Source organism: Neofelis nebulosa, chromosome 5, assembly GCF_028018385.1.
Source record: "Neofelis nebulosa isolate mNeoNeb1 chromosome 5, mNeoNeb1.pri, whole genome shotgun sequence".
NCBI classification, from domain to species: Eukaryota; Metazoa; Chordata; class Mammalia; order Carnivora; family Felidae; genus Neofelis; species Neofelis nebulosa.
The window spans coordinates 158,092,096-158,108,073 of NC_080786.1; the positions used below are offsets into that span (position 1 = coordinate 158,092,096).

Here is a 15,978-nt window from a genome sequence, read left to right on the forward strand (position 1 = left end):
CACACGGGGCCATCGCTGTCCTGTGCGCCAAGGAGCATGCTAATGGCTCCTCCCTTAGTGCGCCGGACTCGTTGTGGAAGGCCGGGCCACGGCAGTTTATTTATAATCGGACCGTGCCTTTTCCGTGCGATTGTTCCTTTTCCCGCTCCTCGTGCTGTCTGGGCCGTGGGGAGAGCGTGAGGGGCGTGGCCGTCCTCGTAGGAGCTCTGCGTCCTTGGGCACCTTCCTGGGCCTCCCTGCCCAGGCTTCTCCTCCGTGTGGAGGGGTGGCAGCGGTGGCCACGGGGACAAGTGGGCTTTGCCGCGTTCCGACAAGCGTGTCCTTAGCCCGCCACCGCTGTCGTCAAGACGCGGAGCCCGCCTTCCTCCCAGGGCTTCCCTCCTGCCCGCTCGGACTCTTCATCCTTCATGGCCACAGAGTGACCGTGACAGGCCGCCAAGAGCACTCGCTGGGCCTCTCGAGCGGGCAGTGTGGACAGTAGGTGGTGCTGTAGGGTCGTCCAGGACGGCGAGTAGCAGCTTCTAAAGGAAAAACCCCCAGTGCAGTCTCTGCGCGTTTCCTCTGTGAGCCCAGATACCGCCTTCCTTCAGGAAAGTTTCTGTTCACTGGCTTTCTTTTACTATCTTGAAGGACCCGTGAAGCAGTGCTGTGAAACACTTCTAAGTGATTTAGTTCAGGGACTGATACGATGTGCAAATTAAATTGTCTCAAATAATTTGTGCATTTAAATAATTGAGTCTGTGGAGGGGGCTTAGCTGTGTTGTGGAACTGGAAGGTAAAATTTCATAATCTGTTCCAGTATTTAAAAAATTGTTACTTACATAATTTACGTGTAACATAATTTTGTGATTCTACTGTTTTATTAAGTGTTTTGAATAGGTAATAGTTAAGATAGGATACAAAAAAAGAAGAAGCCCGTACCATCAAGTCTGAATGTGTGGTGTTAAAAAACAAAACCCAGCTGAGTGAATTTTGGAGGTCTGGTTGGCTTTCTCCAGGGATCCCGAACCAGGCAGCAGGCAGTGCAGCAGACAGAAAGCTCCAGCTCTCTGCACGCACGACAGACTGTCCTGTGCAGAAGGGAGCAGGGCGAGGAGGCTGCCCCGGGCAAAACATCTTAGTTGGGCGAGGTCACTCTCCTCCAGGGGACCGTGGGGATCTGCCACCGATGACCTCGCTCGTGCTGACCGGGTGACTCCTCACGGACTCTGAGATCCCATTTCTGGGAGAGGTCAGAGCCGGAATCAGGTGAAGTCTCGGTTTGGTGACGTGGGGCTTGGCAGAAGTGACTCCATTTTGGAGACTGCTGTCTTGTTTTTAATACTGCTAACAAATTGCCAATTTTAATAAGATTAAGTTACCCAAAGTGTGTGTGTGTGTGTGTGTGTGTGTGTGTGTGTGTGTGTGGTGTGTGTTCGATCTTTAGTGAAGAGTTGCCATTGTGAAGTGAAGGAGTAATATAAATATTTTCGTTTTAAAATCCCTGTGAACCCTTGTCTGGCTTCTGCGTGTCCTTTCCTGGCCGAATGGAGCCATACTCCCACTCTGGTGTCCTGCCCTTCTGCGGCTGCCTTCTCTTCTGTGGCTGAGCAGTGGTGGGGACAGGATCCTGGGGGGCAGGCCTGGCTGGGCCACTGCTAATGTCTGTGGTGTAATCCAGGGGGCTAAAAGTCTTGGCTCACATTCTGTCTATAAGGCACAGAATTCTAGAATTTTAGACTGACGGGAGGCTTCAGTGCATAGAGTTGCCTTTGGGCACGGGGAGGGGGGGGTCAGGTGGTGCTGCCACAGAACCCCTCTGAGTGTTGGCTCAGGGTGGCACCCAGCTCTCCAGGCTCAGGGTGATGGGCCCCCTTCCTGCGCGCCGCAGGCCTCTGGCAGACGGGGGGCAGGAGTGAGTCCCCAGGTGCCTCGTGCACGTGGCTTGTACAGACGGGACATAAGGCCTGTGGCTGCCTGCACCAGGACCCCGGATTTGGTGGTGGAGGTGCTGATGACACCTCCGGGTAAGACTCCGGCCCCTGCCCCCCGACAGTTGAACAACAGCTTGGCCGAAACTCAGCTCGGAGGTCACACTGTCCCTTTCCGAGAATTTGGTGACACTCCATCGCTGTCCTCAGACGTGACTTTATCTCCTCAGGAATTGGATTATGTTGGTCTCGTTTCCCTTAGAATTCTTTATTTGTGAATTTCAGTAATACTGATGAGAAATATGTGAGTTTTCTTTGTTTCTATCACCTTTTCTACGCACATGGGTGTCTGTCCAGTGGCTGATTCAGATCTTTATTTCTGGGATGTTTTCTTCCATCATGACGTGGAATATCTTCCTGGTTTATATGTTCTGGTTTTTGGATCCTCAAAGTGAGTGCCTTTGGCTCTCCACTCTGTGAGTCCGGGCTGTCATGTTTCTAATCCCTTTTCCACTGTTTTCTTCTCCACTTAGTCTTGTTTGAGTTTTCAATCAGATCAGAAATTTTTGTCTATATTGTACGTTCCTTGTACATACCTATGTTTATGTGGCTTCCTTCCTTTATACACATCCAGCTGGAAAAAGCCCTGAATCATTTATAAATAGATGAAGTTAGCCAGAGGTTTCTATTCTAGATTGAGCAAAATCACTTTGTCTTCTTTGAAAGACCAACCAGTTCTACTTTGTATTTCAAAAGTTTTGTGTTTTATTTGGTTTTTTAATAATCAGTAATAATATGCATTGTTTTTAAAGAATGCTTCCAAAACTCATCTTTAAAGAAATCCCTGCTTAAACCATGACTGTCAAATACGTACCCCCGTTTCGTTTCAAATTTATGTTCACACTTGATCACCATATTTCTTCCAAACCTTCCTTCGGTGTGTAGCAAGAAGTTAGAGCTCTTCCTGGTAGCCCCAGGCCTACTGGCTTTGAGTTATCCCCTATTGCCAGCACTCATTCATGGGCTCACCTGGGCCATCTGCGGGCCCTCTCGGCCATCTGCAGACGACCTGGGCCACTATCTGCGGGCCATCTGGGCCATCTGCAGATCACCTGAGCCATCTCTGGCCACCCCCCACCCCCCGGCCACGTGCAGATCACCTGAGCCATCTGTGGGCCACCTGGGATGTCTCCAGGGCCCCTTGGCCATCTGCAGACCACCTGGGCCACCATCCGTAGGCCATCTGGGCCATCTGCAGACCACCTAGGCCATCCACGGGCCACCTGGGCCATCTGCAGACCACCTGGGCCACCATCCGTGGGCCATCTGGGCCATCTGCCGACCACCTGGGCCATCCGTGGGCCACCTGGGCCGTCTGCAGACCACCTGGGCCATCCGTGGGCCACCTGGGCCATCTGCAGACCACCTGGGCCACCATCCGTGGGCCATCTGGGCCATCCTTAGCTTTAGGTTCCTTTAGGTTTTTGGAGCTAATTATAGGGCCTTCGATTCAAGGGCCTTTTTTTCTTCTTCTTTTTTTTTCCTGTCAAATCCGATACCTGCTATACTTATTTGAGACACGTAGGTTTTGATTTTAATGTAAAATTCCTTGGTAGAGTTACCTTAAAAGAAAATGGCAAAAGCTTAATTGAACTTATGATTTTAATTGAGTGGGGGAATTTTGCCAATAGGCTGAAACTATACTTATCTCTGTCTGTTTAAACCCATTGTAATTTAAGAAGCTGAGACGTTCATTTAAAGAAACGTGTATGTATTATTTTGACCTAAAACCATAAGGAATTATAACATATAAAAAAAGAAATTTGAGCGATCTTGTTTTTGCTTTAACTGGGCAACTCTGTAAACGAGCCAAGAGCGTGGGTCCCAAGGTCGAAGTGTCCTGGATTCTGAACAACATTCTGCCGCTCACACAGCTTGTGACCTTGGATGCGCTACTCGAGCCCCTGTAGCTGGCGGGCTCCTCTTCATAACGTGGTGGCGCCCGTGATGTGACAGCGGCCAGAGCCCAGCTGGGCACCATGCCCTGCACCCTGCCTTCCCTTGGTCCCCCGGGTGAGCGCGAGCCTGCGCATGGGCCATCCCCGCCTCCTGGGGTGTACGCGAGGAATCTGAGGAGCCACGACGGTGAGAACTTGCCCAAGGTTCTCTGGCTAGCCGGAGGTCAAGTGGGCCTTCAACCAGAGAAGGCTTGGGCTCCGTGCTGGTTACCGTGGTGCCATAATCGTGGCCACGCTGTACAGCTGTGTGGGTTGTACACTGCACAGCTCTGCTCACAAAGACTTGAGTGACATCTCCGATGGTTGTAAAACAAAGGGTGGCCGTGTCCAGGCTGCCCTTGTGCAGTCATTTCAGTCTCCTTTACTGAGATTTGGTGAAGTGTGAGCAAGCTGGCACACGTGTGGTGACTGTCAGCTGACATTCTCTTGGTGAACATAGTCCACACTCTGCTGTAGGGGCTGCTCCCTTGCAAGCTCCCTGCCCATCCTTCCCGTCCCATGAGCTGCCAGCGGCGGTGCCCTTCCTGGCTCAGTCCCGGTCTGTCCTGGGCTCTGTCCGTTCTCGTGACTTGGCGTCCCACCCCCTCGCACCTCTGTCAGCCTCGGATCCTGGGGATCTGCGGACGTCTCTGACCACAGACAGCAAACCGGACCCCTGGTTCCCGACCCCACCCACAGTCTGCCCATCTCTCCAGGCTCTCAGGCCGTAAGCCATGGCCATCCCCTCTTTTCTGCTCCGCCTCTAGGCCACCGGGAGAGCCTGTCTGCCGCTCCTCAGCACGCGTTATTCCTCAGCTGTACCGTCACGTGCTCTGAGCCCCTGGGTCTGTCTGTACCAGTCTCCTGACTGGTCTCCCTGCATCAACCCTCACCCCATACCTGTTCTTCACCAGAGGCCAGAGGCCAGGACTAGGATATCCTGGGCAGAGGGACTGCCGGGTCCGTGCACTGGCCCAGAGGCCCCTCGAGCTGCCCTCTTGGCCTCCCGGTCTCCACCTCTGCCGGTCCGGCCTCCTGGCCGCTCCCGGGCCACGCCAGGGGCTGCCGCAGAGTCTTGTCCCTCATTCTCAGAACACTCTTCCCCCGCGCCGCCTGCCCGTTCCTCGTGTTTGCTGCCCTGCAGCCTCCCTCAGGCCTGGGGAGCACGGCCGCCGCCCTCCTGCCCCTGTCCCCTTCTGGGCCGATGGCCGCCTCCTCCAACGTACAAGGCCGTTCCATTGTTTATGGTGCTGCCCGTCAGTGGTCTTCCCTGCCCTTGGCGGAACAGAGGCTCCGGGGCGCCGCTGCTGCGGTCCGCTTGTCCTCTGACCATGTCCGGCTCCGGGCCCTTCCCCAGTAGGTGCTCACCATTAGTTCAGTGAGTGAATGCACGCATATTTGCTGTTTTTCTTATTAACACATAGTTTTGAGGCACTGTCCTGATAAGTCGTGCTTCAGTTTCTCACGTATTGATTCTGTGTAAGAACTGACTCGTTGTACAGAGTTTAGAATTCTAATGGAATAAACTCCTTTTTTCCTTCTTAAAAGAGGAAATAATTTTTAAGAGTCTTTTCATAAATTAATATTCTAAGAACATTAAGTTTTGGAGTCTTTCCTCTGAGGACGCTGATAAAAGTGAAATTAATGAGGCACCAGGAACGTCAGGTGCTAAATGGCGCACGGCTGTTTACGACACTGTCCTGGAATTCCAGTAGGCTATTAACTTGCAAAGATGTGGCAGCTGGAGTCGGAAACGGATGCACCGTTAAAGTTGGAGAAAAGGTCTTCAAAGTACTTCTTTAAAGCATAAACTATCAGTTTAATCATTACAGAAACCTTGTCTGGTGCACGAAATCGCTGCCATTCTGCTGTGAATTGAATCTCTTGAAGCTCATGAATGCAGGCATTCTCCTTTTGTGCTGCTATTAAATAACCCTAAAGGTAGAAGGAAGAATTGGGAAGAAGAAAGAAACAGATGACTTCTGCGTTAGGACCTTACTTGGGCCCCGGTAGCGTCGTGTGTGTGGCTCCGAAGCACGGACGCCCCGGGAGGGCTCGTTCTGGGTCCGTGGCACCCACCCGCCACGTCGGGGCTCCGTGTGCCTTGCCACGCCCGTGGACCCTCAGCTTCTCTGACTTTGAAGAAAGCAGAAAATATGGCATTTTTTATGTTCGGAAGATCTACCGTGCACTGGGTTGTGTCCTGCGATGAGGAAAAAAACGATCAGTTTGTGGGATGGTGGCAAAATATATGTGACTGCCATTTTTACCCAGTGTTTTATATGAATGCAGGGCAGATGTCAGTTAGGATTGCACAACATGACGGCTTGTTTTTTGTTTTATAGACTGTTACGTGCCCTTTAGTTAAGAGGCAACACTAAGTAGACTTGGGAGACCAGTCTACCTAAGTCCACGTAACACTGAGTAGACCAGGCCAGTCTCGAGAATGGTACTACTGTCCCACTGTCCCCCCGGGGCTCTACTTTATGACATCGCGGGGAGGCCAGTGCCACCGAAAGAAGACTTTATGACTTACATTTCCCTAGCGGAGGGGCCGTGCCACACAGACCACACAGTGAGCCAGGCTTGGTCCAGGGTGAGGGGAAGGACTAGGCCAGAGCCTTTCTTAGGGTTTCCACAGGAAGGGCAAGAGGGGGCAGGGGGAGCAGTTGCAGATTGGCCGTTTGAATGATCACGGCAGGCTTTGGGCTGTATTTGGTTTCTAGTTGCCTGGTCCCGGGCCCTGGAATGCTTTAGAACAAAGGCAACACTAGCTTGATGTGAGAGTTACATAAAGAAGTGAGGAGGTTGTTTGCATAAGAAGGTACACTCCTGGCTGACCCCTTTGCTGTCTTTAAGAGATGGCTCACCCTGGGGGCGCCTGGGTGGCGCAGTCGGTTAAGCGTCCGACTTCAGCCAGGTCACGATCTCGCGGTCCGTGAGTTCGAGCCCCGCGTCAGGCTCTGGGCCGATGGCTCGGAGCCTGGAGCCTGTTTCCGATTCTGTGTCTCCCTCTCTCTCTGCCCCTCCCCCGTTCATGCTCTGTCTCTCTCTGTCCCAAAAATAAATTAAAAAAAAAAAAAAAAAAAAAAAGAAATGGCTCACCCTGGGGACGCCTGGGGGGCTCAGTCAGTTGAGCATCTGACTTTGGCTCAGGTCATGATCCCACGGTTCGGTTCATAAGTTTGAGCCCGCATCGGGCTCTGTGCTGAAAGCTCAGAGCCTGGAGCCTGCTTCTGATTCTGTGTCTCCCTCGGTCTCTGCCCCTCCCATGCTCATACTCTGTTTCTCTGTCTCTCAAAAATAAATAAAAACATTAAAAAAAAAAAAAAAAAAGAATTGGCTAGCCCTGGGAGGAGCAGTCTCTCCCTGGGTCTATAAGGTGCCTAAATGCCAGAGCATCAAGAAAAAGAAAATAGAGTTAATATGATTTTTCCCCGCAAGAAATGTATGCCAGGTAGACAAATGCAGCATCTAAGAAAGCGGTTGGAACAATGTCTCTCCATTGACAGCATGGCGCGCGTAACCCAAGGCAGACACGCAGACGGCAGGATGACAGCGGCAGGGGGTCTGCTAACAAACTTACCGCTGTGTCTTTCACAACATTAACTATAATTTCCAAATTAACTTTCAATGATAGCGTATCTCTTGGATTGTGGTCTTAGTGTGTTTCCACTTCAGGCAGTGTCTTAGTTGACAGATTCCCACGAAGCAGTGCGTGGAGTGGGTTTTCGTCGGTCTGTATGTGCGCTGGTGTGGTAGGTAAGCTCTGGCAGGCACTAGCCAGGAGCCTTTGAATCGGTCCACGCAGCCTTTGTACCAGCCCTTGATTTACCAGTTTTCTGCTTTTGGGTTTATCTGATTCGTGCCCTAAGAATTTTACATGTAAGCGTATATGCGAATTTTTCACTTTGCAAGTTTTTCTTTTATGAATACGCTTTTCATAAATTGTGATATGTCTTGATGTAAAACGTTTTGTCTCTTTCAGGTCAGGGTTGTGACAGAGATGGGGAAATTGTAATTCTCTCATCTCAAGGGCACAGAGAGGAAACTGGTGCCCCGGGGTCACCCAGCAGCTGGTTCTGACCTCCAGGTGGCCTTGCCTGTGCTGTGCCTGCGGGTGAGGCAGGGTGGGGCTGACGTGGCTAGCCCCCCTTTCCAAGTGGGGGATGAGCTAGAGCCTGGGGCCACCACTGAGCTCAGCTTTCTGGAGAGACCAAAACCCTAATGGAGAAAGAGAAAACATTAAAAATGTGAGTGTCTTCTCATAGCACGGGGATGTTCCTTGTTTTTACCCAACTTCTTTGACCGTTATTTTCTCAGAATAGTCTCATCATAAAAAATCTAGAGCCCAGACAGCTTTTTACCCTTTACCTTTAAAAAAAAAAAAAAAAAAAAAAAAGCTATGGTGGATTATATCTGGATTGCTCAAGATTCTGACAGTATTAAGCTCTTTCTTCTGCATAAGAGAGTTCCAGAAGTTCTGGCTCTATTTCTCAAATTGCTGCTTCCTTGGTTCAGTCCCCATTAAGATACCCTTGGGCCCAGTCGCAATGGCTGTGTGCTCCCCTCCTGAGCCCGTGTGTCCTTGGAGGGGTTGGAGCCCGTGTTGTTCTCTGTGCTCCAGGCCCAGTGGCTGTGTGCTCCCCGCCTGGGCCCTTGTGTCCTCAGAGGGGTTGGAGGCCATGCTGTTCTCCGTGCTCTTCTCGCATGAGTCCCTTGCTGTGCTCTGGGTTTTGAGCTTCTGGCTTGTCCTCAGCATCTCCAGCCTGGTTAATCAGAGTATGTAGCCATTTTCACAGTTAGGTACCTAACTTGTTTTGATGCGTAGCAAGGGAACAATTAATAAAAAACAAACAAACAAACATGGAAGTACCCAGGCTTTAAATACAATAAGTAACTTGGTATTATAAAATAAGTCCAAAGAAATTTTCTCGTTTCTTATTTAAAGTAATTGAAGACTGCATATGTTTTCCTTCATGGCTTCCTTTGTGGTTTCTTGGTTCTCATTCCTGTGGGTTCCTTTTAAATTCCTCCATTGGGGATAGAGTGTGCTTCTGAACTTGCCAGGGATTCCAAGCTCCCAAGGTCCCGAGTGGCCGCTGGCAGGAACGCCAGTGCAGGTGTGTGGTGCCGGCGACGATTTTTTCCGAGGCTACTTGTCACGTGAAGTCGTGAAGGCTGTGATGTCTGTCTGGAGAGAGGGAGGTTGTTTGCTGTCCAGGTGCTGCTTCTACCAAACTAGGGCATCTTGGGAATGTTAGGCCAGGCCTTTGTGGGCACAGCACAGCAGCAGGGCACCTCCAGCTTGGTGGCCACAGAGCCGTAAGAACTCCGCCTGCCTGTGCGTTGGTCCTGCGTGGTCCCCGTGGGAACCATCTGGCTATGCACGTGGACGGTGCCCAGACCTGATGTTCCCGGCCCCCAGCCTGCTCCCCGCCCCCGCTTTCAGGCTGGGTTCCTTCCAGTGTCTCCGAAGAGCCGGGTTCTGTGGTTCCACCTGCCGCTGCACTTTCCTCTTCCTCCCTGAGGACGGGCCGTGGGTTCTGTCCTGCCGCTGGAGGCTTCGTAGGGGTGGTCTGCAGGGCTGGCCTGGCACCGTGGGCTGTCACTGTCACAATAATTCCCCCACCCCCAGCCCCACACCCATCTCTCAGGCCGAGAAGGCTGTAAGAAAGAAGGATCTCTCTGCTTCCCGAAGGAATCTGTCCCAGACCTGGGGAAGAGCCTTTGCCAGAAGCTTCTCTCTCAGTCCCACCCCCAAGGCCATGACATCCTCCATGAGTTTGTAAGCAACAGAGACATGGGACCACAAAGTCTAAACTACTTATTATCTGGTCCTTAGTCCAAACGATTAAAAATAAAATATATAATTGAGTTTAAAATAGTATAAAATTTGACTATATGCCTGTCAAAAATGTCAATTTCAGTAAACAATAAAGCAAAAGTCAGTAATTTGTTCATGTTTTCAGAAAATACTTTTTAAAAAATTATCTATTAAATGTAAGTTACAAAATATAAATTACAGTTAATATCAAACGTTTAAGTCAAATTATTTAAAGACAACTGAATTAAAAAAAAAATTTAACATTTATTTATTTTTGAGAGACAGAGAGAGAGCGAGAGCCCAAGCAGGGGAGGGGCAGAGAGAGAGGGAGACACAGAATCCGAAGTGGGCTCCAGGCTCCGTGCTGTCCACGCGGAGCCCGACGCGGGACTCGAACTCACAAACTGTGAGATCGTGACCCGAGCCGAAATCGATGCTTAACCGACTGAGCCACCCAGGTGACCCGAAAGCTGGTTTTTAGTTTAACACTTTGAAAATTTAGTTAGATCACATTAATAATTGTATAAAAAGTGGAACTCTTGGCGATGGTGGTGTCCCCGTCGATCTGGCTGCCCGCACAGGGCCTGAGTTACCTGGAGGGTGTCTGGGCGTGCACAGGCACAAATGTGAGAGTAACAGGAACGGCTTCGTATGGGGGCACACTCCTCAGGCACCGTGTGCAGTCGTGCTGAATCCCGTGTCAGCTTGTGTGCCTGTAGAATAGTGAGCTGGAAGATGGATGCTGGGCGTTACTGGGAAGGAACTTTGTTATACAAGATACGATTGCTCTGCCACGGCAACCTCCCCCTCCTGACTCCTTCCAGGACACCCCGGCTCTTCAGGGCTTTTGGGTGCAGGTGCCTTTTGTTCCAAGGATGCAGAGCCGAGATCTGGGATAGTGTCTCCCTGGGGCCTGAACGGCGTTCGTCTGGACAGGAGGGTGTTGAGGGCTGCGGCTTGTCCCGCGTCAGTCCTAGATGCTGGATCCCAGAGACAGCCCCCCTGGGCTTGGTGGCCGGTGAGAAGGCTCGGTGTCGGCCCCGCCCAGGGGGCCGGCCGTCTGTACCCCCCCCCGCCCCCCCCCGCCCCCCCCCCCCCCCCCCCCCCCGCCACCACAGAGGAGCCGCGGAACAGTGTGTGGCTCCGGAGGGGAGGGGGACGCCATCCCTGGAATGGGACTGGGGGGGGGGGGGCGGGGAGGGGGGGTGGGAACATAGGTGGGGCGTGCCCCACATCCAGGGTCCAGGGCTGTGGTCCCCGCACCATGTGGCAGCCGCCTGCTGGGGCTCAGCGGGGCGCCGTGCCGTGTGCTTTTCCGCAGCTTTGTTTTGTAAACCGCACTCCTGTGGCGACACTTCCACCTCCTGGTTTGAGGAGCTCTGTCCATTTTAAAGGCGACAGCAGCCTTTTCCAGGCAGGACTGTGCGGGTCCCAGTGGAGATTCCCGCTGCCCTGCAAGGGGTCCCCGCGCGCCTTTCGCTCCCGCTCGCGCTGCTGTGTCCGGGCCCGCACGGAAGGGTTAACTGTCACACGTCACTGCTGGGCGGTGTGCTTCGAAGGCGCTGTGGTGTTGGCGAAGCCCTGGTTCTGCAGTTTGAGGGATGAGCCGGGGGCAGAGGGGCGCTGCTTCCCCGAGGCGGCAGGGGGTGCCCGCCGGCGGTGGTGGTGGCCGGGGCCGGGCGGCGCTGGCCTCGCTTGTCCGCATGGCCTCGCTCCTTGCCGGCCCCGTGAGCACGGGGGCCTTCTTCGGCATCGCGGGGCGTCGATGGAAAAGGAGGCGCAGGAAACGCTCCGAGAGGAGAGGTAACCCGTTTGGCCCTGATCCTAAAACGTAAACGCTGGGCTTGCCTGTGATCCCATGCTTTCTGGGGCGGACTGCTTCGGGGTCCTGCCGATGCCGGGGACCTCCCGCCTCCCCTTTCCAGGTGCCTCATTCCTTACGTTGGCGTCGTATACAGTTTGAGAGGGGGCTTGTTTTAGAAGGTAGGTTTAAAAAGCGCATGTATAGAAGGCATTTTAGCCTCAGTGTTTAAGGTATATTTTTAGGAAGAGATTTATGAAGGCTTAGGAGTTTGTAGTGTTGGGTACTAAAAGATTTTTCCTCCTGAGACAGACGCTTTATAATGACTTCTCCTTCGCTGCCACTCTTTGTTCGTAACTTTTGTAGCCTTAAAACTCCTCTTGACGCTGTGGGAAGTAAGGCTGCGGCAGCCCTTGTGAGAATAGTTTCCTCGTAAGAACACGGAGAACAAGTTCCTCGCATTCAGCACCAGGTCATTTTAGTCTCTAGTTCAACTTGATGTTTTAGGACATTGAAACTCTGCGTACCTTTTCTTAACACCAGCCTTAAAAGCTCTCCATGACGGTAAAAGTCACAGACCACTGGCCGTGGGGTGAGTTGCTGCTCAAAGGGTGTTGAGAGTTCGCCGTCCTCGTACGCCGACAGTTAACTAATCGAACGTGTGTCAGGTGAAAAGATGCTTCTGGTGAGGGGATTGGCCTGCCGTCCAGTGAGCCTCCCTTGGTGGGCGTCCCCTTCTTGCCCACCACCTGGTAGGACCAGGATGCCGTTGCACTACCCCAGAATCCTTGGGATGATCTGTGGCCGGAGAGTGTCACCCCTGCGGGGAGTAAGGCGAGCCACCATGTTCTGTGTGACTTCCCAGAGAAAAGAAGAAGAAAGCCACCTGAGAGGAGCAGTCGTGCTCAGTCCAGAAAGATGCTTGTGCCCAACAGAGCTGTGTCTGGGAGCAGTGAGGGCGTCGTCATCTGTAGACTTCAGGGGCGGACATCATGCCAGTGTGTGCATCCGGGTCGAAAGCGCCGTGCCCAGGGGACGCATGCCCAGGGGACCCGGTGCTGGGGCCTGCAGCTGTGGCACACCCCTGCCTCAGGCTGCTGTGCTGCCCTTTGTTCCCTCAGTTAGGCATTGAAAAGAAGGGTGTCCTTAAGACAAAGGTAAAAGCAAAAACTAAGAAATGTTGATTAAACACCCTGAATTTAGGATGGCCACTATTCTTTTCCATGGCCCCTCATCACTAAGCATTTGAAGAAAATATTGAAAAGTACAAGAATAATGGTCAGTTTTTGGTTTTTTGGTTCTTTTTTTTTTGGAACTTGCTGTGATTCGGATGGTTGGTGCTAGTCCCACTTGATGGGGATGAATGTCCAAATGTCCTCTTCGTGCATTCTAGAATCTTTTTCTTCTCTAGGAAAACCATTTTCAAACAGGCTGTAATTTTGGGGCAACAGCTTGACAGACAGAGAGCTGCGAGATGGAGCAGTCAAGCCCCCGGATCGAGCGAGTGGTGTTCACTGCACGGTCCCGTGTGTGGAAGCCCACGGTGAGGGTTCCCGAGCAGCAGCATGTTGTGTGTTAGTTTCCCTTCGGCCTTTAAAAATGATCAGTGTTCCACTTATATCGAATGGGCAAAGTTTTACAAGATATGAAACACAGTCTCTTAGTCTTATACAATCTTAAGGTGCTCCAAATCATGTGTGTTGAATTTTTCCTAAGACTGGTATAATGTGAGCTTTTCCAAACTTAATTATGTGTTAGAACAGCGTAGCAGCGGGTTATGTGTTGGCCTCAGGAGTGATACGATCTCAGGGATCTTTCATGGCTTCCGAATGACCCACAGTCACTCCCTTCTCTGGGGCAGGTCGCTGGCTGTTGACTGTGTGAGGCTCACGTAGATTGGCTGAGTCATCAGAAAATTACGGTTTAAAAGGAATACTGTGCAATTTCAACATCACCCGGGACCTCCACAAAGCAGAGGCTGCTGGGACAGTCAGGCCCCACACACCAGCCTTCCCGGGGCCCCAGCCAGTCCGGGTGGCTGCCGCTGTTGCCTTCTTTCCACTTGGGGCACAGCTGCTGAGTAAAACATTGTGGCGTTGAAAACATTGAAAACACAGCATTCTCTTGCCTCCCCCCCACCCCTCATTGTGTGACAGAGCCTCTGTCTTCCATATTAAAGGCTTTCTCGTTGAATACTTACCTGTCTTAATTGTGATAACGCCCTTAGCTGTGCCTAGCCCTCCCGCGCCCCGTCTGATGACTGCTGTCACATGGGCAGCAGCTCTGAACTGTGCTGAGGTCTGAGGCTGGGATCCCCCATGTTTCCAGGGTCAAAAAGAGAACAGGATGTGGGGACCGTTTATAGAAATGGAGACCCAGACCCATAGAGGTGTGCTTCCTCTGAGTCCTGCTGCAGAACAGGCCATCTATTCCGTGTAGAGTGAGGAGATGCAGCCGGTTGTGGGTGAAGCAGGCAGCACCCGAGAGAGCAGGTGGCTGTCACACCAGGCTTCTCCCTGGTCTCACCTTGCTGAGAGAGTGCCTTCTCGTGAGGTGCCAAGCACTATGACAACTCGAGACACAGGGTTGGATGGAATTTACTCGTCTATCCACCCATCCATCTCTCATCCATCCATCAACCCATCTACTTTTCCATCCACCCATCTACCCATTCCTTATTTATCTACCCGTCCGTCATCCATCCACCTGCCTATTTATCCATCCATCCACCCATCTACAGCTCTACCCATTCATTCATTCATTCACGTACCCATCCATCATCCATCTACTAATCCATCTATCCTTCCACCCATCTACCTATACATCGTTCATCTGCCTGTCCATCATCCATCCATCCATCCATCCATCCATCCATCCATCCGACAGTACCCATTAGAGCCTTTGGTGTGCTGGCACCAGGGGTTTGGGCATGCACAGGACAGGCAGGTGTAGGTGATAGGGTGGCAATGGCAGAAGGACTGCCCCAACTCTCAGGCTTGGGATTTGCTCTGGAATGAGCCACCTCAAGTACCATTCGGTGGACGAGGAGGGTGGATTTGTGTGATGCACTCTGCTCTGCTCTGTGTGTTGGGGAGGAGGGGATGGCTCTTCCCCAGTCTCTGGCAGGAATCGACGTCGCCTGTCTTCCAGGAGAAGGGCCCACGCGCAGACAGTTGCTGAGCCCTGCACCCCAACAGTGAACAACAGCAGAAGATAGAAGGCCTAGGTTTTCTAGAACCTGTTGTGACAGATGTATGTGCACTTCATGGCTTTCATGCTGAGGGGCTTCCCGGCACAGGTGGGGACCCTGCTTGCTTGGGAGGAGCTCCTTCAGCCAGAGGGGACGCTTTAGCGAAAGTCAGAGACGCTCCAGGTCGACAGTTGAAATCGTAAAGCAAACCTGTAGAGTAAGGTTTGTGAGGTTGTTCTGGAAATAGTATGAAAATTGGCTCAAATCTGAACACTGCCTGTTCTTAGTGTAATTATTAGTGTTCACATTGAAAATATCGTTCACGTCGGCTTCTTTTCCTGATTCCAGAAAATACAGTGTGTTTTTCAGATAAGCGAGATTTTAATTAGGTTGTGTTAAGTAGAGCAAATAGAGACTGTGTTGCAAATGCGTTGCTAGCGTGCGTCCATTTTGAAGGACAAAGCGTGGTTATAACAACAATGCTCTGTGAAGGCTTTTCTTCCACCATAGTCGATTCTGAGCTGGTAACGTTTTGTTGTTCTGGAATCGGCTTCAACAACGCGTGTGCATTTGCTCAGGCATGCCATGCTGGGGAGCAGGGGAGGCCGCAAAGGAGAGCGAGCACGGCGGTCCGTGCACGTGCACGTGCGAGCACAGGCAGGCAGTGCGAGGGGAGAGGGCCAGAGGGCATGACCGCGTGAGGCGCAGCCCCAGTGCTCTGAGACAGAGACGGCCCCTGCCGTCCGTCACCCGTGGCTTCAGGCTTCTTTTTGTTCTTTGCCAGAAGGTTCGGGAGTCACGCAGGGGGTCGCCCCCGTGCCGGTCCAGCAGAGGAGGGTGGGCGAGAACACAGAGCGGCACACAGGCGGCTGCGTGGCCAGGCCTGGAGGCACAGCGCGCGCGACGAAGAACGCAGCGCCTCCCCAGGGAGAGAGCCCTGCGTCTTTGCCCACCACGTCATGGGGCGCAGCCTGGGTGGGCGGCCCGGGAGCCTCGTGACGGATATCCCCAGCCGGAGTATGCACCCTGCCCTCGTGTGGGGCCTCTTACACCCCAAGTCTGGGGGGATCGCTGGCTCCATCCCGGGGGTTCTCGCTCGTCCTCTGGAGCCCCTTCTGCGGTGGCCGTGGGACAGTGCGGGAGAGAGCGGGCGGCCATCCGAGGGGTTTGTGGGGACCTCGTAAACCACAGAATTTCATCTCAGGCAGACTCGTTTCTGTGTGTTTGCTAGGTATAAAACAGACACGTTTAGA

The 15,978-nt window shown here is 52.4% G+C and overlaps 1 protein-coding gene across 17 annotated transcripts in view; it reads left to right on the forward strand.

Moving 5' to 3' along the window:
• Positions 1 to 15,978, forward strand: part of ADARB1 (adenosine deaminase RNA specific B1) — a 136,131-nt gene that overhangs the window by 60,087 nt on the left and 60,066 nt on the right. Inside the window, exon 1 of one of the 17 annotated variants that reach the window (XM_058732248.1) lies at positions 11,419 to 11,537. The exons of 13 other annotated variants lie outside the window; for them this stretch is intronic. In XM_058732248.1, the coding sequence (XP_058588231.1) occupies positions 11,438 to 11,537 (100 nt within the window). In that variant the 5' untranslated portion in view covers positions 11,419 to 11,437. Of the gene's footprint in view, positions 1 to 11,418; positions 11,538 to 15,978 lie in introns of those variants that run through there. 3 more of the 17 variants (XM_058732239.1, XM_058732240.1, XM_058732241.1) reach the window with 3 other exon arrangements.